Source organism: Euleptes europaea, chromosome 5 (assembly GCF_029931775.1).
Source record: "Euleptes europaea isolate rEulEur1 chromosome 5, rEulEur1.hap1, whole genome shotgun sequence".
Classification (NCBI taxonomy): Eukaryota; Metazoa; Chordata; class Lepidosauria; order Squamata; family Sphaerodactylidae; genus Euleptes; species Euleptes europaea.
The window spans coordinates 82,133,047-82,156,635 of NC_079316.1; the positions used below are offsets into that span (position 1 = coordinate 82,133,047).

Below are 23,589 nucleotides of genomic sequence, written 5' to 3' on the forward strand. Positions count from 1 at the left end.
TCAAGGAAGTCCGCAGTTGTTCCGAAAGACTGAGAAGCGGAAGAAAAGGCGATGTATATTTGTACAGCTTTTGACGTACATTTTTTTTGTAGTAAATCCTATTTAAGATTTCAAACGTCACTCTTTCTCCTCTTAATTTGTCCCAAGATATTGCACAGAATGGAGAAGCTGGTTTTTCTTAAGCCTTTATCGCAAAAGAAGATTGCTTCTTAGCGGCTTTGTTAGCACCAGTTTTGAAAGTTACAAACTGGTCACCTGACAAGTTAGGCTGCAAAGGATCCCCAAAAGTAGGGTTGCCAACCTCCAAGTGGTGGCTGGAGATCTGCTATTACAGCTGACAAAGATCAGTCTCCCTGGAGAAAATGGCCACTTTGCCAATTGGACTCTATGGCATTGAAGTCCCTCCCCTCTCTAAACCCTGCCTTCCTCAGGCTCTGTCCCCCCCCCCCCCAATCTCCAGGTATTTCCCAACCCGGAGCTGGCAACCCTATCCAAAGGTCACATTCCCAACTCAGAAAGCCACATCCCAAAACAGGGCCACAGCTCCTCAATGGGACCCCCAGCCGTGCTCCCAGTTCTGTGACCATCCACAGAAAGCTACCAAACACAAACCGTGTTTCATTTTCTTTCATCATAAACCACACGTGCTTTTATTAGTAAAATTCACAGATGAAAGTGAATGGCAGAAAGGAACACAATGCAAAAATCAACAGCTCCTAGGGATCCTAAGTGCAATGGCAGAATTACACCCTAAGCCTATACATGGGTAGGGATGCCAACCTCCAGGTGGTGGCTGGAGACCTCCTGGGATTACAACTGATCTCCAGGTAACAGAAATCAGTTCACTTGCTGAAAATGTCCGCTTTGGAAGATGAACTCTATGACATTATATCCCATTGAAGTCCCTCCTCAGACCTGCCCCTCCTCAGGCTCTACCCCAAAATCTTCAGGTATTTCCCAACGCAGAGCTGGCAACCCATTTTATGGGATTTAGAAGAGTGTTACTCCGTTCAGGATTACACTTGTAAGTTTACCTGGAAAAGCAAAGCCATGCTGGTTCTGCAAGGCCCAAAACAGTTTCAGAGACTCTGACTATCCGTGGCAAAATAAATATGAAAAATCAGAAAACCATACATGGCCAAGCAGAAGTCACTTAACAGCAAAGCCCTTTCTCTCTCCTTCCTCCCCCCTCCCCAATGTTAACATGACCATTCATGGTTTGGTGGTTTCAAGGTTACAGCCTCCAAGCAGCATTTCCTCATCTTCCTATAAGCAGCCACTATAGGCCTTTGGGAAACAGCATATTTACAACACAAGCCCCTTCTTACGGTGGATAATTATATTCTGCTTCCCATCAGGATCTCATTAGATGGAGCCCTGGCAAAAGGCAGATCCTACGACATACTGACACGGTAAACAGCAGGGGGTAATGTAAACGACAGAAGAAAGAACAGGGTCCTGAGTTCTCTCCCTCCCTGTCCTTTTCCCTTCACTCCAAAGCTGGGGCTACTCTTTTCTCCTAAATGGTGTTTACTTCTCCCAGCTGAGTTAAAAATCAGTACTACCTCCTACTCAACCATTTTCTGCATGAACTCAAAACCAGCCCTTTTTAAATGTTTGGTGGGGACTCCTGCTAGAACATAAGAAAAGCCCTGCTGGATCAGACCAAGGCCCATCAAGTCCAGCAGTCTGTTCACACAGTGGCCAACCAGGTGCCTCTAGGAAGCCCCCAAACAAGATGACTGCAGCACCATCCTGCCTGTGTTCCACAGCACCTAATAGAATAAGCATGCTCCTCTGATAATAGAGAGAATAGGTATGGATCATGAGTAGTATTTATTTTGACAAATAGCCATGGATAGCCCAACCCTCCATGAACCTGCCCACTTCCCTCTTAAAGCCTTCCAAGTTGGCAGCCATCACCACATCCTGGGGCAGGGAGTTCCACAATTTAACTATCTAGTACGCTGTCACTCCTAGTTAGACCTCCAGTTTAACATGAGAAAAGAATAGATCCAGGAGTCTCCCTGCCCCCCCCCCCCATTTTTTGATGACAAGAAGAAATAGCCAATTGCAACTTGCAGGTAAGTAGAGGGAATGGCTTGAAGGAGATCAAGGAAGTCGACAGAAGAGACATTATGTGCCAGAAGATAGTAAAGTTTAGTCTGATTTCACTTGTTCCTGTAGGGGATAAGAATGGCTGTGGATGCACGGATGCAAATATTTCTGGAAACCCAAATCTGGGTTCTCACATGCCACGATTGTCCCCTATACACCCCTTGTGCTGCTGACCAGGGTCCCTTGGGTTTCAAATGGCTGGTACTGCTAACTGTTGTCTTATCCAAAAGCTGTTTTGTAAAACCATCAAGAGGCCGTCAGATCTATACAAATCCCAGGAAAAGATTACACTAATCCTGTTGCACAAGATACAACAAGGGAGGGGGGAGGGGGAGAAGCTACAAAATCTGAAAGCCTGAATTTCATTTTTCAGCCCAAAGTTTATGAATCCAAATGGGACGATTTACTAATAGCAGGATCAGAGGGGAAAGGCGAATGACTGCATGTGAAGGTCGGCTCTCCCTCCTACACCCTTGATGAAGGAGTTGCTAGTGACTTCCAGCCTGGAGACCATGTTTCTAGAAGTTAGCTCCCACTTTCAGGGCCCACAAGCATAGGCATCGTGATGCATGCACAGCTAGGGCCTGCATTTGTAGACTTCCAATCAACGCAGTAATGCTCTCGTTAACATTTCTGGAAATTTCTTTAATTGCTTGATTGTGCATTCATAAGCCAATTAATAGCCACCAGGGTGCTAGAGCGCTCTGACTTACAATCATACCTAGCGAGATTCCATTCCTGGAAAATACTTGCAAGACAGATGGCTAAAGGCAGCATAACAGGACTCCTTGGTGAAAGGTCTTTATTATAAATGGAGTGGAGCTATGCGAACAGTCTTCCATATGCTTTGAAGTCTATTTGTTTGCCACTCTCCACTAGGCAGCTGGGAAGGAATTGCCTTCCTCCTTTCCCCAAAGTCACAGCAGTATATGTAGGCTCCAATGTCCACAGTCAGATACCCCGCTTGATCTCAGCGATGCCAAAACCCAATGAATTTAACTGCGTCAATGGAACAAATGCGTCTCGCAACGGGCCATTCAAGAGCCTGGTGATCACAATGCCATCTTGGCTTTTTTGGTAGCTGGAGTGGAGTCGTCTTCATCTGGGCTTCGGGGTTTCTTCACTGTATATACCACTCCACAAGCAGTCTTTCTGGTTTCTGCAATTCAACAAGGAGAGACTTATCTGAAGGGTAGGGTTGCCAACCTCTAGGTACTAGCTGAAAATCTCCTGCTATTACAACTGATCTCCAGCCGATAGAGATCAGTTCACCTGGAGAAAATGGCCGCTTTGGCAATTGGATTCTATGGCCTTGAAGTCCCTCCCCTCCCCAAACCCTCCTCAGGCTCTGCCCCAAAAATCTCCCGCAGGTGATGAAGAGGGACCTGGCAACCCTACTGAAGGGCCAAGACTGGCCACAGATGTACAGATGTACCCCTGAAGCTAACTTATAGTGAGTCAGACCATTGATCTATCAAGGTCACCATTGCATACTATGAGTCTCCTGGGGTCTCAGGCAGACCTCTCCCACAATGCCTACTCCCTGATTCTTTCAAATAGAGATGCTATTTATTTATTTATTGCATTTTTATCCCGCCCTCATTCCCGGCAAACCGGGCTCAGAGTGGCTCACAACATAATCACAAAACATTCATTAAAGGTAAAGGGCCCCTGTGCAAGCACCGGGTCATTCCTGACCCATGGGGTGACATCACATCCCGACGTTTACTAGGCAGACTTTGTTACTAGGCAGACTTTGTTTTACGGGGTGGTTTGCCACTGCCTTCCCCAGTCATCTTCCCTTTACCCCCCAGCAAGCTGGGTACTCATTTTACCAACCTCGGAAGGATGGAAGGCTGAGTCAACCTTGAGCCGGCTACCTGAAACCGACTTCCGTCAGGATCGAACTCAGGTCGTGAGCAGAGCTTGGACTGCAGTACTGCAGCTTACCACTCTACGCCACGGGGCTCCTTTCATTCATTAAAACATACTTTAAAACTCATGCTTCATATTACAATAGAACAAGGTGGCATTTCATTCGAATCGCAGCCACTAGGTGGGCCTGGTCGGCGGCGGACCCCCAGACCAGTTGAGGGAGGATGGGGAGGCTGGCAAATGATGACAGTGGAAAGACTTGCAGTTGCCCTCAGGTGTAGGCCTGGCAGAACTGTTCTGTTTCGCGGGCTCTGTGGAACTCATTTAGGTCCTGCAAGGCCCTGATGTTACTTGGTAGACTGTTCAACCAGGCCGGGGCCGAGAATGTCCCCGCTCTTGTCAAGGACAGCCGCATGTTCCGCAGGCCGGGAACCACATGCTAGAGACTGAACCTGGAACCTTCGGCCTGCAAGGCAGAGCTTTGCGCTACTGGGCGACGGCCCCTTCACTCACCTCCGTGAAGAAGGACCGCTCTGCCATTGGTAGAAACAGCAGCCTTGGCGTTGCTTTCAGACAGGCCGAACAGCCACCCTCTGCTCAATTCGTTAAGGATCCTCACGCACAGAGAGGGCAAGGAGTTTAAAGGCAAATGGCTAAACTCCCATCTATCAAGAAGAGCTACTGTGGCACAGTGGGCACATTTCTAAGGAACCATAATTCCACTTGGCGAACTTTGTTTTTTGTACGCCATTGAGGTAATCTTGGGACAGTAAAGCAGGGTCCAAATCGCCCAAATAAAATCCAGCCATCAAGCAGGTGAGCTTGAGACATGTGTGCAGATCTTCCCTCGGCCACTGACCATTTCCCACTTTCAGCCTCAGCTTCCCAGGTAGGGGGGGAAATCAAAACGATTTGCCCAAGAATGGTCAGTTAGATGAACAGGAGGATGTATTTTAAATTACTAAACCAGGTGTCCCCAACATGGTGCCCGCTGACATCTTTTCTGGCACCGGCCAAGTGTTTTCAGGAAGTGGGTGGGGCCAGGTAAGGCTTTGGCCCAGCAAGGCTTGTGATTGGCTGTGCAGGCTTTTTAAAATGTTGCTTTGGCAGCCACTGCCAGTACAGCACAAGGATCTATACCATGTTGCTGAAGTTAAGCTGTGGCGATCATTTTGTTGCTGGCTCCCCCTCCCACGGCAGCCATTTTGTGGCAGTCATTTTATTGCTGCGTCTACCATACTGCGTCAGAATTCCAAATGTGCTCGCAGGTTGGAGACCTCTGTGCTAAACAAAATGGTTTTAAACAGCTAATATCAGAAATGAATCATTATTAGGCCAGAAAGAAGCCTAAACTTGTAGTGTGAAACTTCCCATTCCATCCTGAACTATTTGATCTAGCTGTACCCTTAAGTTCCCTCATCCATAACCCTCCCAGCCCTACAAATTCCCTTGATACTTAACAGCACAAAGTCCTGGCTTCCCTCTCCAGACCCACATTGTACCTCCAACCCCTACTTTACTTGGCTTTCTCCTAAGTTCTGTACTTTCCTTTACCCCATCCTCCCCATAAATTCTCAGCTCACTGATTACCCATTCTCCTCCACTCCCTTCAGCCCCCCACTCTTTCCTTCCATCAGCTTTGCCAGCCTCCTAAATCTCCTGATCTCCTGCATCCCTTTCTGTCAACGGCATCTTTTCTCTCTAGGCTCTGGGTGAGGTTTGTTCCATGTAACCTTTCACTCTGCAGTCCACCAGCAGTGTTGACCAACATTCCGTTGCCAATAGTTTCTCTGAAGCAGAGAAGGCGAGAACAAAGCAGCAACACACTTTTATCGCGAAGGCAGTAGCATTTTAAATGTCCCCATGGGCATGCATGTAAAGGATACAGGTTAGCCACATCGTAAGGACCCCGTAGCTGTAAAGGCTAAAGCAGAAAACAATACCATGATAAGTACTGAGGTTAGATAATAAAACGTGTAGTAGTACTCAAATTCAAATTTATTAATACGGTCAGCTCCAAATTCCAACACATCAAAATTTCCAGACTAAACAGTTGTGCACCGCAGAATCACAGACTGCCCGTACAAATAAAGGTGTAAGATCAATAAAAACAACCCCTGATTAAAATTATCAGGGCCATGTAGCAGTAGACTCAAGGAGGGCATCACGTAATGATTGAATGCAGGGTCACGCAACCAAAATTTGGAGTCCAGTCTTTCTCTGCCTGACCAAGTCAATGACATGGCTCCTTGGTTTTAACGGTCCCAGTCTTAACCTTTGCATCATCGGATGGTCAGCAACTTGGGAGTTGTGCGGAACAGTCTTGCTTTGTTGCTGTTAGAAAAGCCAATACTTGTGTCAATATTACTTAAGAGCCAGCGTGGTGCTGTGGTTAAGAGTGGTGGACTCTAATCTGGAAAAACGGGTTTGATTCCCCACTCCTCCACGTGAAGCCAGATGGGTGACCTTGGGCTAGTCACAGCTCTCTTAGAGCTCTCTCAGCCTCACCTACCTCACAAGGTGTCTGTTGTGGGGAGAGGAAGGGAAGGTGATTGTAAGCCGGTTTAATTCTCCTTAAAAAGTAGAGAAAGTCGGCATATAAAAAACAGCTCTTCTTCGTAAGTTCTCCCAAGTAGATCAGAATACTTATACATGCACATGCTGCTTCTTTATCAAGACAGGATTTAAGTTTTTTTTAAATTATTCATTTCCAGCATCTATTACAGGTAGGTAGGGAAGTAGCATTTATTGTGTAGGGCCAAAGGCCATTACAATTAGGACTGACAAAAGGGGACATAGAGAAACTGCAGCAAAAACAATAACATTACGAAGTTAAATGCATGTCAAAACTCATTAAATACACACACAAGCACCCACGTACAAAGAAGCTATCAGTTATCTATTGCAGATTTACACGCATACATGCACCTGCGAGCTTACCTTTTCTGCTGCACTGGACAGTACAATATTCTAGGGAACAAAACATGATTCATTTTAGACAAAATGAGATCTAATAGTTTAGTCTGAGTTAACAGTTGCTGAACATACTTCCTCTCCTGTTTCAAATTCCCCCAGTTTAGAGGTCCACAGGCAATCAGTTGGACACAAGCTACTCCCATCAAGAAGATTTCCTCTATACAAACCAGTACGGTATACTGGCTACAGGGCTGGACTAGGCCTGGGGAGACCTTGGGTTCAAATTCTCATTCAGCTATGAAGCCTGCTGGGTGCCCTTGAGCCAGTCACTCTTCAGACCAACCGACCTCACAGGGTTGTTGTGAGGATACCACAATAAAGGGGAGAACCGTGTACACTGCTCTGAGCTCCTTGGAAGAGCCAAGTTAACAATGCAACAGACAGGTTTATTTCACCGGGTATCACGCTTCCCTGTTCAGATCCCTTTAGTGCTCATGAGATATGGCCCCTTTTCCACAGCTGAATGAGAAAGCTGTTGTGGAGAGAGGAGACAGAGAAGAGGAAGGTTTCCTTTGTGATACAAGAGTGTTAGGCTTATGTCCCACCCAGCAAAGGGCAATACACATGTGCATGAGGCTCCTGGGCATGATTTACAGGTACAACCGGATGCTATGGCGAGCAGGCTGCTCACATCTACAGCCTTTACCCCACTCAGTGAGCCAGTGTGGTGTAGTGGTCAAGAGGGGTGGCTGGAGCGGTGGACTCAGATCTGGAGAACCGGGTTTGATTCCCCACTCTTCCATAGGAGCGGCGGATGCTAATCTGGTGAACCGGGTTGGTTTCCCCACCCTTACACCTGAAGCCAGCTGGGTGACTTTGGACTAGTCACACTCTCTCAGCCCCACCTACCTCACAGGGTGCCTGCTGTGGGGAGGAGAAGGGAAGGTGATTGTAAGGCGGTTTGATTCTCCCTTTAGCGGTAGAGAAAGTTGTCATATAAAAATAAATTCTTATTCTTCTTCAGCAGATGGGGTCCACTGAGTCAGCACTGATCCCTTTCTATTTGGGGGGATTCGGAGGACTGGTTTAGACATGCCCCTTCCATGCCTCCAAACAGCCGATCAGTGTTTGGCAAAGACAACAGTGCCAACTCTCTACTTGTCAAGAAAGGCAGCTGCGCACAACTTGCTGTCTTGATGCTACAGTGTGATCTCCTCTAAGGCTGCATAACCTTTCCAGGTAACAAAGCTAGAAATAGTTGTGGCAAAGGTTCCCGTTTGCATTAGAAGATCATTAACTACACTATTTCCAGATAGAATCGTTCATTATCCTCTCTCCTGACAAAACAAAGCTTGGAGCTGCCCACGCTTAATTCCAGCGAGTTAACTCAAAACCATTCAGGAGGCAGAAAGCAGGGCAAAGCCTTTCGTTTTCAAACCTCACCTTTCCTCTGCAGATCTGCATCAGGCTGAGCGCGTTGGAAATTGTGTATCTTCTCATTGTGGAGTCTTTGATGGCAGGCACATAAACAAGTTCAAAGTATATGCCTCGATCTATTGCCTTCACATGAAAGGAAAATAATCATAATTGGAAAGCAGCAACACAGTCAAATCTCACAGCTATTGTCTATGACTGATGTGTTTTCCTTTCCTGCCTCCTCTGGTATAGAGAGGCAGCCAATGGGACAAAGGAACGGTTCTAGGGAAAACACAGTCCTCCCCCCCCACCCCGCCGCCAACGCACGCCAAACTAAAGATGCTACAATCCACATTAATACTCTCAGATTCAGAACACTTAGGGTGTTTAGCAGAGATTTCCAAATCCAAAGGTATTCTATTCAAAAAGCAGAGGGGAAAAAACGGAATCCAGAGATACATGTCAATGCAGAATCAGGGCACTTCACAGCATCCCTGTTTGTGACGATCACAGGGAGTGAGGGCTGAACTGAAATTGAGTAGGCCAGGACTGCTGAGTCGGGCAAACCCCTGTGGCAGGGCGCTAAATGTACTCAGGTGTCACAACAAATGGCGGTTTCTTTAAACTGCAGTTTGTCGCACGAGCTCGGACATATGTAACAGAACGCAGTTTGCTTGCAAATCCCAGGAAGTCTGCTGCTTGCCTCCTTCCCTGCCTCCATACAGAATCTGCAGGTGCTGTTCCCAAGCTCCCGAGCTTTGCCAGGCTGCTGGCGAAGCCCTCACTGCTACCTGTGCGGCCCTCTTGTTATTGGTCAGCCAGAACAGAGAGGCGCACTAGAACCAAGAGTGCTCTTAAAGCAGCCTAGCCTGCAGTCATGCTGTGATCTGTAACCAAAACAAAGATGTGGGGAAAACGGTCCACATTCTCGTACCAGTGAAAAGAACTTCTTTAGCTGAGCACAGCATGGCAACCCCCCCAAAAAACCCCACATTCTTCCACTAGCCAAAAATAAATACATAAATAACCCAAGGGAGAACATAAGAATACAAGAAAGGCCGTGCTGCATCAAACAAAGGTCCATCAAGTCCAGCAGTCTGTTCACACAGTGGCCAACCAGGCGTCTCTAGGAAGCCCACAAGCAAGACAACTGCAGCAGCATTATCCTGCCTGTGCTCCAAAGCACCTAATATAATAGGCATGCTCCTCTGATCCTGGAGAAAAACACAAACCAAAAATGAGGGTCAGGACCCACACACTCAAGTAGTAGACCACCTTACCACGTTAACCGAAGGCCTTTTGATGTAGAAGGGCAGCTTTTCTGTTACATTGATGCACACGAGATCGACATCTAAGGTTGTGCAAGCCACCTGTTTCGAAATTTGAAAAGCAGAGAATAAGAGCATTTCATTTCTAAATGACACGCGCGCACAGAAGACTCTTTCCCGCAGTGTTAATAAGCGGGATGTTCTCCTGAAGGAACTCATTTGGCTTTCAACACGTCGCCCAAGGAAGCAATTGTTGTTTGGAAGACTGCCTATGCCCGAAGGCTGAGTCCCACTACAATGAGCTGGCAGTTGTCTGCCCAGGAATGGATACAGGATGTCCAGTGACACACTATGCAACAGGGCTCTCTGCTTTGTGAGGTCAAAGCAGGAAAGTGTTAATCAAGCCAGCATTTCAAGCACAGAGAACTCAGATACACAGGGGCGGTAAGAGGCTCATTAACTGGGGGGATGCACATGACAGGAAGATGTCCAAGATGTCCAGGGGGGATGCTGCCTTGCCTATGCTGGAAACACATTACCATAGAGTCTATCAATATCATTTTAGATATAGATATAGACCTTTTTTCTTTTTTGGCTCAGGTGATTATAGAAGGGAATGAGACGGGGGGATAGCAGGGGATGCCCAGAGAAGAAGAGGAGTTGGTTTTTATATACCGACTTTCTCTACCACTTAAGGAAGAATAAAACCGGCTTACAATCACCTTCCCTTCTCCTCCACACAACAGACACCCTGTGAGGTAGGTGGGGCTGAGAGAGCTGTGACTAGCCCAAGGTCACCCAGCTGGCTTCCTGTGTAGGAGCGGGGAAAGAAATCCAGTTCACCAGATTAGCCTCCACCGCTCATGTGGAGGAGTGGGGAATCAAACCTGGTTCTACACATTAGAGTCCACCGCTCTTAACCACTCTTAATTATTCTTGCATCCTGGCGATAGGTTGGTGAACTCACAACTGACCCAAGACTGTAAGTACCTCAAGTAAATGAGAAGGGAGGCAAGTGGCTCAGTGGTACGGCATCTGCTTGGCATTCAGAAGGTTGCAGGTTCAATCCTTGACACCTCCAGTTAAAAGGATCAGGTACCAGGTGATGTGAAAGACCTCTACCAGAGACCCTGGAGAGCTGCTGCCAGTCCGAGTAGACAATACTTGCTTTGATGGACCAATGATCGGAATCAACATATAGCAGCTTTATGTAATCAAGTCCTACAACCAAAAGTCCTGCAACCAAAGTTACCCACAGCCTCTTTTTGGGGCCTGGCAGACCATAAGGGTCAGTATTGTCTACTTTGACTGGCAGCAGCTCTACAGGGTCTCAGACAGAGGTCTTTAACATCACCTACCAGCTGATCCTTTTAGCTGGAGATGCAGGCGATTGAAACTGGGACTTTGTGCATGCAAGGCATGGCCTGCTCTTACGTTTTTCACTGGTTTCTCAAAACGGTAAAAAGAAAATCCTGCAACTTTTGTCAAGATCAACTAGAATATGAAAAAAAAAATCTGCTTTTTAAACAGGGCCTAATTTCCCTGCAGCCTGTAGGAATTTAAAATACTAGATATTCAAAAGGGAAAAGAATGCTTGGGGAAAGAGGGCACATGGGCAGAATGCTTCCTCATGGCACACTGCCCACAGTTGCGCTTTCCTCTGGTATGAGAGGCTACAGCTCCACCTGGTGGACAAAGGACTCATCCTCACACCAAAAATGTTCCTTGAATGCTCCAAAGTAGCGGGATCCCAAACCTTTTGAGTCATGGAGCACTTTTCAGGAGATAAATTTGTCACGGAGCAGTAATTTTCACCAAGCACCTTTATACTAAACCGAATGACAGTAGTATTGACAATTGAAGGTAGTTTAAGCATTTGGGAATAATAATTTCTACTCAATACTTACCTACACACAGCTCATGGCCGCAAAAATTCACTATTTTGAGATCTCGTCACATTTATTTTATTTATTTTCTTTCCAATCTCTTCACGGAGCACTAGGAGATGTTTCGAGGAGCACCAAGTGCTCCGTGGAGCACAGATTGGGAACCGCTCCTCCAAAGAACCCAGCTTTATGTGCTCCTTAGATGTGGGATTATTTTTTAAAATATATATGCTGAAAAATTAGCACTGGTATTAGTTTCTCGCCTTGTCGCTCTCTCTTTAAGCGGCACGACTAAATCTCTCCAAATCAGAGATCCACTGAAATCACTCTTTGCCAACATTATTTTAATTATTATTTCGGAGGAGGAGGAGAAGAAGAAGGAGAAGAAGGAGAAGAAGAGTTGGTTTTTATATGCTGACTTTCTCTACCACTTAAGGCAGAATCAAGCCGGCTTACAATCACCTTCCCTTCCCCTCCCCACAACAGACACCCTGCGAGGAAGGTGAGGGTGAGAGAGCATGACGTGCCCAAGGTCATCCAGCTGGCTTCGTGAGGAAACAAATCCAGTTCACCAGATTAGCCTCCGCCGCAGTTGTGGAGGAGCGGGGAATCAAACCCGGTTCTCCAGATCAGACTCCACCGCTCCAAACCACTGCTCATAACCACTACACCAAGCTGGCTACATCTGAAGAGATTTTATGTGTGCAATGCTGTTGACATACATTCTGTCATAAACCCTACAATAGAGCTTTAAAGTAAATCAGGAGCTGAGGCTGAGAAAATCCGAGGTATGCCTTGAAACTGGTTGCTTCCCAGCTTCCCCTTAATGCTGCACTGGTCCATAATTCTCTGCAATACCATCGCTTCAGAAGGGTCGCACCATAACAGAGGGAATCATCCACCATGCTTGTGGGTTGAGTAAAACCATCAACACTGATCATTCAACAGTGGAATGACAGACTCTTTATTCCACGGCAGCAATTGTACCACATTAAAAAGAGGTGGATACGGTAGCAAAACAACCATTTTTGCAAGCGAGTCCAAAACTATCCGCCCATCTCTTGGGAGGCTAACTGATGGTCAACAAAAATGGACCCTCCATGCCTCTACTACAGCTAAAAGACTCGTATTACAACACTGGAGAGATAAATGCCCACCTCTTGTAAATTAATGGATTCAGTACCTTAGAACTTTATCAATATTTGAATGCTTGGCATATAGCTGACTATTGCATATGAACTTATTTTTAGATATGTGGAAAGCTTTTATAGAATTATGAGTAGATTTGCCACCACTGTAATATACACACACACATGCTGTGTGTCTATTTTACATACACTATTTTTTTCCTTTTTTTAGTTGCTGGATTTTGAGTTTTTTTCTGTTGTTCTTTTTTTAAAAAAAAGAAAAAATAGTTTTTAAACAGCAGTCCAAAACATCAATCACATTATGTTTTTGCTCTACGGGCTGGGGGGCTGAACTTACATGAAAGAGTTTCCCGTTCTTAGGAAATACAGCGAAGATGTCATAAAATTTTATGTTTGTAGATGTTGCTCTCTGGTACAGGAGAAAAATTAAACTGTGTTATGGAAAATGCGATGTATGAGATATTTATCATACTAACCAGATAAAAGGAAGAAATGATACTTTATGGTGTAAAGCTAAACTATGCCCCCCCCAATGGCTAAACAATTTGGTGGATAATATTCGCAGCAAACTTCATTCAGTGCTGAAGCAGTGGTAGCAGGCAGTCTTTCAAGACCCTTCACAGAATTTTAGTCCTATAAACACACAGAGCTTGCACGTTTCTAGCCCTCAATAATCCAACAGTGGCTAAAAGACTATTAATTCACTATTACATTTATAACCTGCTGTTCTACAAAGTTCTCAAGGTGGATCACAACATAAAGATTAGAAATTTCAAAACTTTAAACAGTGCGATCCTAACAGAGCAATCCTGAAGAGGGGGGGGCGAAAGGGGTTTGGAGCCAGCATGACCCCTGCGCTGGAGTTAATGACACTTGCACTGGCTAAATTGGCACTCTCCAGTGCAGGGGCCACTTACGCTGATGCCGGAGAGCCGCACGGCAGCGCCATGTATGGGCTCTGGCGCAGCTGCCACAGCAGCATTTCCCCAGCACAAGGGCTCGCGCTGGTGCCAAAGAGGACATTCCCGGGGTCAGGGTCAGCTCACTGGGGCCTTTCGCCCGGGGAATGCCCTCTCTTGCTGGTGCAAACTTGCACCTGCAAAAAGGGAGGCATAGCCCATGAAACTGCATAGAGCAGTTTCATAGGGTTTTCTGAAAATTACATTTTTGGCTTCCTGCCCCCTTTGGATTGCACTGTAAGAACGCTTTTGTGGTACGATCCCAAGAACACTTCCCTGGGAGCAAGCTTCACTGAGTAGATCAACTTAGGACTGCTCTCTAAATATTATCATCAAAAATTTAATTGTGTAACAGCACAATTAAATAAACAGCACTAACCAGAATAAAAGGGCCCCATTGAAAATATAAAGGCCCCATTGATAATAGTGATGTGCTGTGATACAAATGTCACTAATGGACAATAAAAAGATTATAGCCCGTAAAACCTCATGAATTAAAATGTTCATTCTGGATTCTGTCAAAAAACAGAAGTTGGTGAATGTTATGGGAACCATTACAAGAATTCTCACTCACCTATGAAGGGAGACACCAACCTCAGAAACTGCAAAAAAGGTTATCACAAAACTAAGAAAATATGTCTACTAGCAGTTTCTAATTGTTCAAGATTTTCTATTCCTTGGCTTCATCATCAGCCAAAAGGGAGACTGCAACCAAGAAATCAGAAGATTGAGACTGGGAAGGAAAGCCATGAAGGAGCTAGAACAGATTCTTAAGTGTAAGGATGTGTCGCTGGCTACTCTGGCCCTATATACCTCTTAAGGGCATACCAGGTAGCTTAGGGCAGTCCATAGGGAGTCACTGTGACCCACTGCCATGAAGGGCACCTGACTCTAATCCACCGTAGTTACAGTCTAGCAAAACAGCTTGCAAAATGCATTCCAGACTTACTAGGATATTGCAGTGGGATGGATCAGAAACAACCAGCGTTAGTCGTGACAAAATCTTAATTGGCTTGGATTTCCCCTGTAAAGGAAAAGTCGAGACTGTGAGGAGAGGAGAAAAGCAGAAACCATGGCAACAGCCCTCCTACTCGTCATTAAAATAAAACAAAGAATGACGCTGCGTTCAAAAAATCAGTGCCCACGCAAATCCTCTTTTCCCGAGGAAGCCAAACGTATCTTTGCCCTCTCTTTAATCCACAAGAGGTCTATTTTCAGTTAGGCAAAGAGTTTAAACCGTGTGGTTTGCCCCACCCCTTCCATAGAACTCCACTTAGCTCAAGGACATGTTTCCTCCTCCCAAAAAGCAAGTAATTGTCAGTAATGCCCCTTCTACTGCAGCAGTGAAGCATTTCCTTTTTTCTCTTGGCGGCTATAAGCCCACTCCGCAAGCAGGAATTTAAGCAAGAATTGCCTTTAATTTGTAATCAATGGAAATGTGAGAGAGAAGTTTATTTAGTACAGTTGGTAGCTACCTTTCCTCTCCACTTGCAAGTACAGGGGTTTTCAGTCACATCTCTGTCACCGGCATTCAAGTGTGACCCACAGTTTGGATTTCCATTCCTGATAATGAGGAGGCACACAGGACGGATGTGTGCACAGGCTGTGTTTGTATGCTACCCCCTAAGAAACCTCTTTTTTTTTTTAAAAAAAAAAGAGGACCCATGTTTTGAATGAATGACCCAGCAATATTGGCATTGCCCACTGAGAAGAAAAGTTGAAGAGTTGGTTTTTATATGCCGACTTTTTCTACCACTTAAGGCAGAATCAAACCAGCATACAATCATCTTTCCTTCCCCCTCCCCACAACAGACACCCTGAGCGGTAGGTGAGGCTGAGGATGACTGGACCGAGGTCACCCAGCTGGCTTCACGTGGAGGAGTGGGGAAACAAATCCAGTTCACCAGATTAGTCTCCACCACTCATGTGGAGGAGTGGGGAATCAAACCCAGTTCTCCAGATCAGACTCCACTGCTCCTAACCACCGCTCTTAACCACTACACCATGCGGAGTCACCTCTTGGGCCAGGAGACTCCTTAATCCCCTTATGTTACCCCAACAAAGGTTGTGGAGAATTCTCCTCTTGCAGACTGGTGCTCAGGCTAACTCGATCTTATCCGATCTTGGAAGCTAAGCAAAATCTGCCCTGACTATTCAACTGTGGATGGGAGACTACCGAGGATAGTCTGGAGTTGCTATGCAGAGGCAGGAAATGGTGAATCGCCTCCACTTGACTTTCGTGTTGCAAACCCGACGGGGTTGCCATAGGTCAGGTGTGACCTGGATGTCACTTTCCACCACCACCACTAGTGCTCGCTCCCAATGCAGTAGCAAAGACATTGCAAATCTGAATGAGCACCATCAACAAACACTCTCATTGAAGCCCGCAGAGCGTCAGTATGTCTTTTATAAACATGGTGTTGTTACAAATCTATGTCTGGCCATACCTGCACCATAGGCAAGGACGTAAAAAGTTCTGAGGGTGATATAGGTTTGACAACTTCCTAAAGGGAAAAGACAGAAACATGTTTAGTATATTTAACATGCAAGTAAAAACTGGCGCAGAGTGGTAAGCTGCAGTACTGCAGTCTAAGCTCTGCTCACGACCTGAGTTCGATCCCAACGGAAGTCGGTTTCAGGTAGCCGGCTCAAGGTTGACTCAGCCTTCCATCCTTCCGAGGTCGGTAAAATGAGTACCCAGCTTGCTGGGGGTAAAGGGAAGTTGACTGGGGAAGGCACTGGCAAACCACCCCGCAAACAAAGTCTGCCTAGAAAACGTCGGGATGTGATGTCACCCCATGGGTCAGGAATGACCCGGTGCTTGCACAGGGGACCTTTACCTTTTTAAAAACTGGGTAGCTACGTTTGACAGTGTCACACAACAAAATGAAAATCAAAACTAAACCAAACAGGTATTTATATACAGTGGCTACGGCTCTAAGAGGAAGGCACTGGCAAACCACCTCTGTTAGTCTCTTGCCATGAAAACCCCCAAAAGGGGTCGCCATACGCCGGCTGCAACTTGATGGCACTTTACACACACACAGGGCTCTAAGTAGGCCCAAAACGTTGTGCAAAGTAAAGGGATTAAAATGTGCCCAAGCTACTTCTGGCTTATCCATGTCAATAACTGATTTATTCTCCTCTGGTGAATGCAGGCTAATTTGAACACTGAACATATGAAGTTGCCTTATACTGAATCAGACCCTCGGACCATCACTCAGTATTGTCTACTGAGACTGGCAGCGGCTTTCTAGGGTCTCAGGCTGAGGTCTTTTACGTCATCTACTTGCCTAGTCCCTTTAACTGGAGATGCCACGGATTGAACCTGGGTCCTTCTGCATGCAAAACAGATGCTCTACCAGTGAGCCATGGCCCCTCCCCATTGTATATTGACAGCCATGAAAGCACTTCACTCTTCACTACTGGGCAAGTCAGCACATACATAGGTCACAAGCCAGTTAGGTCCTTAGAAGTCTAGTCTATTTCCAAGGAGGAGTTAAATGCATGCTTATCGTTCTCTGACTGAAACGGCCCAGAGGAGGACTATGCTCATGGAAGGCACTGCACTTCTCTTGCATGCAAGCTGGGACATCAATACAGTTGCCAGTCTCCAGGTGGAGACTGGAGATCTCCAGCTATTACAACTGATCTCCAGCCGATAGAGATCAGTTCCCCTGGAGAAATTGGCCGCTTTGGCAATTGGACTCTATGGCATTGAAGTCCCACCTTTCCCCAAACCCTGCCCTCCTCAGCCTCCGCCCCCAAAATCTCCAGGTATTTCCCAACCCAGAGCCGGCAACCCTAGATAACAAAATACCCCAGGAAGTAACATCTATTGTTAGACAGAAACCTTCTCCACCCCATCCTCAAGCTGAAGCCATTCCATGCAATCCTATGTACAGTGACACCCTTCTAAGCCCCTTGAAGTCAATAGGATTGCAAAGGGCATGACTCCGCATAGGACTGCACTGTCTGAACCCCGCTGTGACACAAGCGTGTCTGCGGAACGGTCACCAACACCTATCGCTAACAATGACATGAGTGACACAACCTCCCGCTATGACTATAATCAATCCTGCTGAAAGCACCATTTCTTATCTCAACAAAGGTTGAGTACTTATCTGTGCAATGAACTCTTTTCCCTGTGCACTCCAGCACAAATTTTTCCATTAAAAATGACATAAGCTGCTGGAGATCAGAACTGCAGTGCTGAAAGGGAAACTATTTCCACTGTACTGAGACACTGCCATCTGCATAAGCATGGGGGGGCATCTTTTTGAAGAAACAGGCCTTACCTTTTTCTTTTCTTCATAGTCAACGACATAATTAATTGCCACGGTTGAATAGCCAACTAGAAAATAAAATAAAAATATAGACTTCAACACATAAATGCAAGATTTTAAAATTCAAGTTTGGGAGAATGACCTCTTCAGAGACAGTATACTTCCGAGCACCAGATGCTGGATAAAAACAAAGTAATATTATCTTCCTACAAATTTCCCTCAGACATTTGGCTTGTATTGTTGGAAACAGACTGCTGGACTAGAGGGGGGTTTATTCCAGCCTTGTGTTTTCTGTGTATACAAGAAAGCACATTTATGGTTGCAATGCAAACTAACAAAGAGAAAAACGCCAAGCCTGTGTCATTTAAGTTTACTGTCAAATAAGCCAGTTTTCATAAAGACCCTGGACTGAATCACGCACACTTTTAATTTAAATGGAAGTAGAATTGCTGATGTGTTTAAAATATACAGATTTTTGAAAGACAATGTTTTCCTGTAAAAGGTCCCCCCCCCCACACACAAAAAAGCCCTCTTGCATATGCACTTAATAACCATTTATGCCTTAGGAAATTATTTCAGTTCTAGATCTTGCTACAGTGATCAGAAATAGGGAGAGTTTTATCATGATGGTATCATCTGCTGAGATAAAGCAGAAACCATCTGGACTATTTTGGGCGTGCTCAGTCAGCATAATAAATAAGCCAACTTTTAAAAGAAACTAAAGCAAGGGTGGAGTTCTTCTGAGCATATAAAGAGCACTCATTGTCTCCTGAGTGTTTACAAAGGAATGAGGCTATGTCCAACGCAGTGAAATTCCAACTGATTGAGTCCTTATAGTTATTAAAGCATAACATCCCTCTGCATACATCTGCAATCCTTAGAACAAGTCCCTAAAGTTGACCAGTGGGGTACAGTCTCCTTGTTAGTCTGTTGCATTAAAAATAGAAGGAATTTAATTATACCATAAAGACCAGCAAAATGCTATTCCAGTATAATCCTTCATAGACCAAGGGTTAAAGAAACTAACGCTGGGAATAAAAATTTGCTGGTCATTTAAGGAGATGCTAGATGCCTGAGAAGCCAAGAATCACTGGAAAAGACAGTCATGCTAGGAAAAGTTGAAGGCAGCAGGAAAAGAGGGAGACCCAACAGGAGATGGATTGACTCTGTAAAGGAAGCCACAGCCTTCAATTTGCAAGATCTGAACAAGGCTGTTTACAACTGGACGTTTTGGAGGACACTTATTCATACTGCACTTCCACGCATGCCAGACAATGAACGCTGCTGATGGATTTTACTGCGTGAGACGGCAAAATCCACTTGCAAACGATTCACAGTGGGTCGCCGTGTTAGTCTGTCTGCAGTAGTAGAAAAGGGCAAGAGTCCAGTAGCACCTTAAAGACTAACAAGAATATTTTCTGGCAGGGTATGAGCTTTGCCAGAAAATATTTGTTAGTCTTTAAGGTGCTACTGGACTCTTGCTCTTTTAACCCATCTAGGTATTGCCTAGGTATAGCATGAAAAGACAGTCATGCTAGGAAAAGTTGAGGGCAGTGGGTCGCCGTGTTAGTCTGTCTGCAGTAGTAGAAAAGGGCAAGAGTCCAGTAGCACCTTAAAGACTAACAAATATTTTCTGGCAGGGTATGAGCTTTCGTGAGCTGTGGCTCACGAAAGCTCATGCCCTGCCAGAAAATATTCTTGTTAGTCTTTAAGGTGCTACTGGACTCTTGCCTTTTTCTACTATTGCAAACGATTGTTAACGTGCATTTAAAAGTTGCATTATTGACCATGTGCGAAAGCACCCTAGAGTCAAAAGCGAACGGATGGCACTTGGCACAGGAAATTTGGACCAGGGACTGTCTGGCTCCTGCTTTCCGTCCCTGCACTTGGCGAGCTGCTTTAGCAATCCCCAGTGCGCGAGCTTTGACACCGTCCAGGCCAGGAGCAGACCCGTTTCCCCCAACGTGCACAGGCAGCAAAACTGTCCCCCTCCCCGCAACATCGCAGCCTGCCGCCTCTCATCTACCTCTCCTGAGCCAGAAGGAAAACCCGTCCCGGTCAACAGAGGGCGCCAGAGAGCCGCGCAGGCGCCTAAAGCGTCCGCTCCGCACCGCCTCGCAAGCTCAGCCGGGCCAGGCTCTGCTCTCAGCCGGGGCGGCCCCACCTCCCTGGGGGATCTGCTTTGGCACCCCTGCCCCGGACGCGCCCCCGACTCACGATGCGCCGCCGACTCCACCAACTTTTGCAAAGACGCCTTCTCCGGCGAGTGGGGGAGGTTCAGGTCCACGAACCCGGCCATGTTGAACCCACGTGGTGAAAACCCCGGGCAAGAGGAAGTCCCCCTCCGCATGCTTACGTTCCAGTGCATGCCGGGAGTTGTAGTTTCTCCCGCTCTCCCTCCAAGACGTCCTTCCTCCTGCAGTGAACGGCGCGTAAATCGTTGGGGGTTACCGCATTATGTATTCCCAGCGATGTATTGAGTTTGAAACTGTTATAAAAAATACCGTTCGCACTTTCTATGTATTCCCAGCAATGTATTAAGAGTTTGAAACTGTTATAAAAAGTACCGTTCGCACTTTCTATGTATTCCCAGCGATGTATTGAGAGTTTGAAACTGTTATAAAAAGTACCGTTCGCATTTTCTGTGTATTCCCACCGATGTATTAAGAGTTTGAAACTATTATAAAACGTACTGTTCGCACTATGTATTCCCACTGATGTATTAAGAGTTTGAAACTGTTATAAAAAGTATTGTTCGCACTATCTATGTATTCCCAGCGATGTATTGAGAGTTTGAAACTGTTATAAAAAGTACCGTTCGCACTTTCTATGTATTCCCAGCGATGTATTAAGAGTTTGAAACTGTTATAAAAAGTACTGTTCGCACTTTCTATGTATTCCCACCGATGTATTAAGAGTTTGAAACTGTTATAAAAAGTACTGTTCGCACTTTCTATGTATTCCCAGCGATGTATTAAGAGGTGGTTCAGAGGTGGTCTGCCATTGCCTGCCTCTACATCATGCCCCTGGTATTCCTTGGAGGTCTCCCATCCAAATACTTGCCAGGGTTGTGACTGGGAATGTGTGACTGGCCCAAGGTCACCCTCTTCAAAAGGTAGGGGAGGAAGCCGGAGAGGGAAATTCAACATTTTCGCTGTAGTTAAGAAATCTTAGCAGCAGCGATTAAGACATCAAAACCATAAGGTGTGGATCTTTATAAGCTCAGCATTACTTTTGTTCTTGTTACAACCACAAAATTGCATAACAGGGTCAATGATAATAGGTAATTTACTGCACTTATTTTAGATACTATTAGCAAATTTTACTTTTCCCCCTGTATTTTCATTACCTGGTGTATATTTACAGCAAAGTTATTGATTTAATCAAAGATAATTTGGTGCTGCTCAGAAAAGCTGGACAGGTCTCTCCCTGGATAGTCTTTTATTGGGAAAAAAATAGAATAACGAAAGTGCTGGCCAAGGCATGTCTCTGATTCTTCTTTGGTGTCAGAGTAACCTTGCAGAACTGTAATTATGGTTAAGCAAATAGTCATGCAAATGTTAGCTTAACCTGAATATTCAGTCGTAAAGCATAGAACATAGATTCAAATCAATGTTCCATTTTGTTATATTGTCTCCTAATGGGTGATACAAAGGAGCCCCGTGACACAGAGTGGTAAGCTGCAGTACTGCAGTCAAAAGCTCTGCTCACGACCTGAGTTCGATCCCAACGGAAGTTGGTTTCAGGTAGCCGGCTCAAGGTTGACTCAACCTTCCATCCTTCTGAGGTCAGCAAAATGAGTATCCAGCTTGCTGGGGGTAAAGGGAAGATGACTGGGGAAGGCACTGGCAAACCACCCCTCAAACAAAGTCTGCCTAGTAAACGTCGGGATGTGACATCACCCTGTGGGTCAGGAATGACCCAGTGCTTGCACAGGGGACCTTGACCTTTTAATGGGTGATAACTTGTGCTGTTGAGTCCTCTGTTTTATGTCCCACTTCTCATGACCAGGATTTAGATGCTATGCTTGCAGGTGACTCTAATAGTAGCAATGAGCATGATCCAGCCAGTGTGGTATTGGTGTCAAGAGTGTCATACTTGAACTGGAGAAACATGGGTTCAAAGCCATGAACTTCACTGAGTGATTTTGGGCTACTCACTCTTGCAATTTACCTCAAAGGGCTGTTGTAAGGATAAAAAGTGAGGAAGCGAGGAGATTGAAGTCTTTCCCTTTGAGATCAGAGAGACTTAACAGTGTTCAGCTTTGGAGGGATCTTATTCCAAAAAGGAAACACAATAAACTATTGCTGAGCAATTGTCCTGAACTTTGATTTTTGATGGAACCATTGTTTCCTATATGTACTACTTTTGGTACCTTTTCGACTAGAGGAGTACTCTCTACTTTTCCCCTAGTAGTGAATGGTGAGTTCATGGAATGTAAAGAGGGACAACTATTTTGTTCCCTGAACTTGGGGGAACCCAGCAAGCTCAGAATCAAACCTGCTTCTTTCACCGCCGCCCCTTCCTGAGTTGTCTGTCTGGGTCGTACTGGAAGATGATGGAATTTCAGCAATGACTAGGAGAGTTTTTATTTTGCACTCATGATATATAGAGTGGGTTTTTTAAGACTCTTTAGAATGGCGGTTCCCAAACATTTTGAGTCATGGAGCATTTTTCAGGAGAGAAATTCGTCACGGAGCACTAATTTTCACCTGGCACCTATATACTTAACCAAATGACAGTAGTATTGATGATTGAAGGTACTTCAAGCATTTGAGCATGTTAAACATCAAGTTTTATTTCATTAAAAAGTTTATTTTCTCCACTAATCTCACTACATACACAAAAAACAAAAAACAAAAAGTAAGGAAACACATTTGAGAATGAATTCAAAGCAAGTATGGTAAACCCACAATATTTTACACACATTGATCTGGTATTTTAAACCATTTTTACTTACCTACACACAGTTCATGGCTGCAAAAATTCACGATTTTGAGATCTTGTCTCGTTTATTTTTCTTTCCAATCTCTTCACAGAGCACTAGGAAATGTTTCGTGGAGCACAAAGTGCTCCGTAGAGCACAGTTTGGGAACCACTGCTTTAGAACATGCTCAGCTTGGTACCCATAAAGCCAAATGTAGTCCTGCCTGCAGCCTTGGACTGAGCTCTGTCAAATGGTTGATTACCTTGCTGGTTTTGCTGTCCCATGCAAGCAACAAAACCAGAACATTTATCAAGCCCCAGGTTTCCGTCATAGAGCTGACCAGTTCCTTGCATGTTGTGTGCACCTGCTTTAGAACAATGCTAAGAAACATTCAGTTGCCGCCAGCTTGATTATAAAGAAGAAAATACAAAAAAAAAAGGTGGGATGTCAGCGTTTATTGGATTACCATCTGATGTTAGATGAACGCATAACCTTTTATAAGTAATTCCCAGATGAAGAGGCAGCAAGCTTGGCTATTCATGTAAATAGTCAGTTATTGTAAATATGTTTGAAACTTGGTGTTAAACGAGAATAATAACACCAAAAAGTCACCAGGTACAAAATACAGGGGGGGGAATAACTCATAAAATTGTTAAAATATACATTGTGTTGCAACAAAAATAGAACTTTAGGTGGTAATGTAACATATGGTATAATACCTGTGAATCATTTCTAACTATAGCATTTTTTTCCATTGGGGAGGGAAAACAGAGAATTTGAACAAAGCACT

General features: G+C 45.2%; 1 protein-coding gene across 1 annotated transcript; it reads right to left on the reverse strand.

The window, feature by feature from the left end:
- Positions 1-3,170: 3,170 nt before the first annotated feature.
- Positions 3,171-20,189, reverse strand: RPP30 (ribonuclease P/MRP subunit p30). The gene is made up of 11 exons (XM_056850071.1): positions 20,090-20,189; positions 17,885-17,940; positions 16,034-16,090; positions 14,536-14,610; positions 12,965-13,036; positions 9,606-9,695; positions 8,353-8,469; positions 6,934-6,963; positions 5,880-5,917; positions 4,507-4,586; positions 3,171-3,277 (listed from the first exon to the last, which is right to left on the reverse strand). The coding sequence occupies exons 1-11, from the start codon at positions 20,169-20,171 to the stop codon at positions 3,171-3,173; spliced, it is 804 nt and encodes a 267-aa protein (XP_056706049.1). The 5' UTR covers positions 20,172-20,189.
- Positions 20,190-23,589: the final 3,400 nt, after the last annotated feature.

What these genes read in the sequence shown, in the direction of transcription:
- RPP30 (XM_056850071.1), bottom strand. Translation starts at nt 20,171, where the DNA reads ATGGCCGGGTTCGTGGACCTGAACCTCCCCCACTCGCCGGAGAAGGCG. An exon ending in TGTCCAGTGCAGCAGAAAAG is followed by an intron (nt 5,918 to 6,933) that starts GTAAGCTCGCAG and finishes TTTCTGCTTTAG; the next exon opens with CCTTTACAGCTACGGGGTCC. An exon ending in CCTTACGATGTGGCTAACCT is followed by an intron (nt 4,587 to 5,879) that starts GTATCCTTTACA and finishes CGAATTGAGCAG; the next exon opens with AGGGTGGCTGTTCGGCCTGT.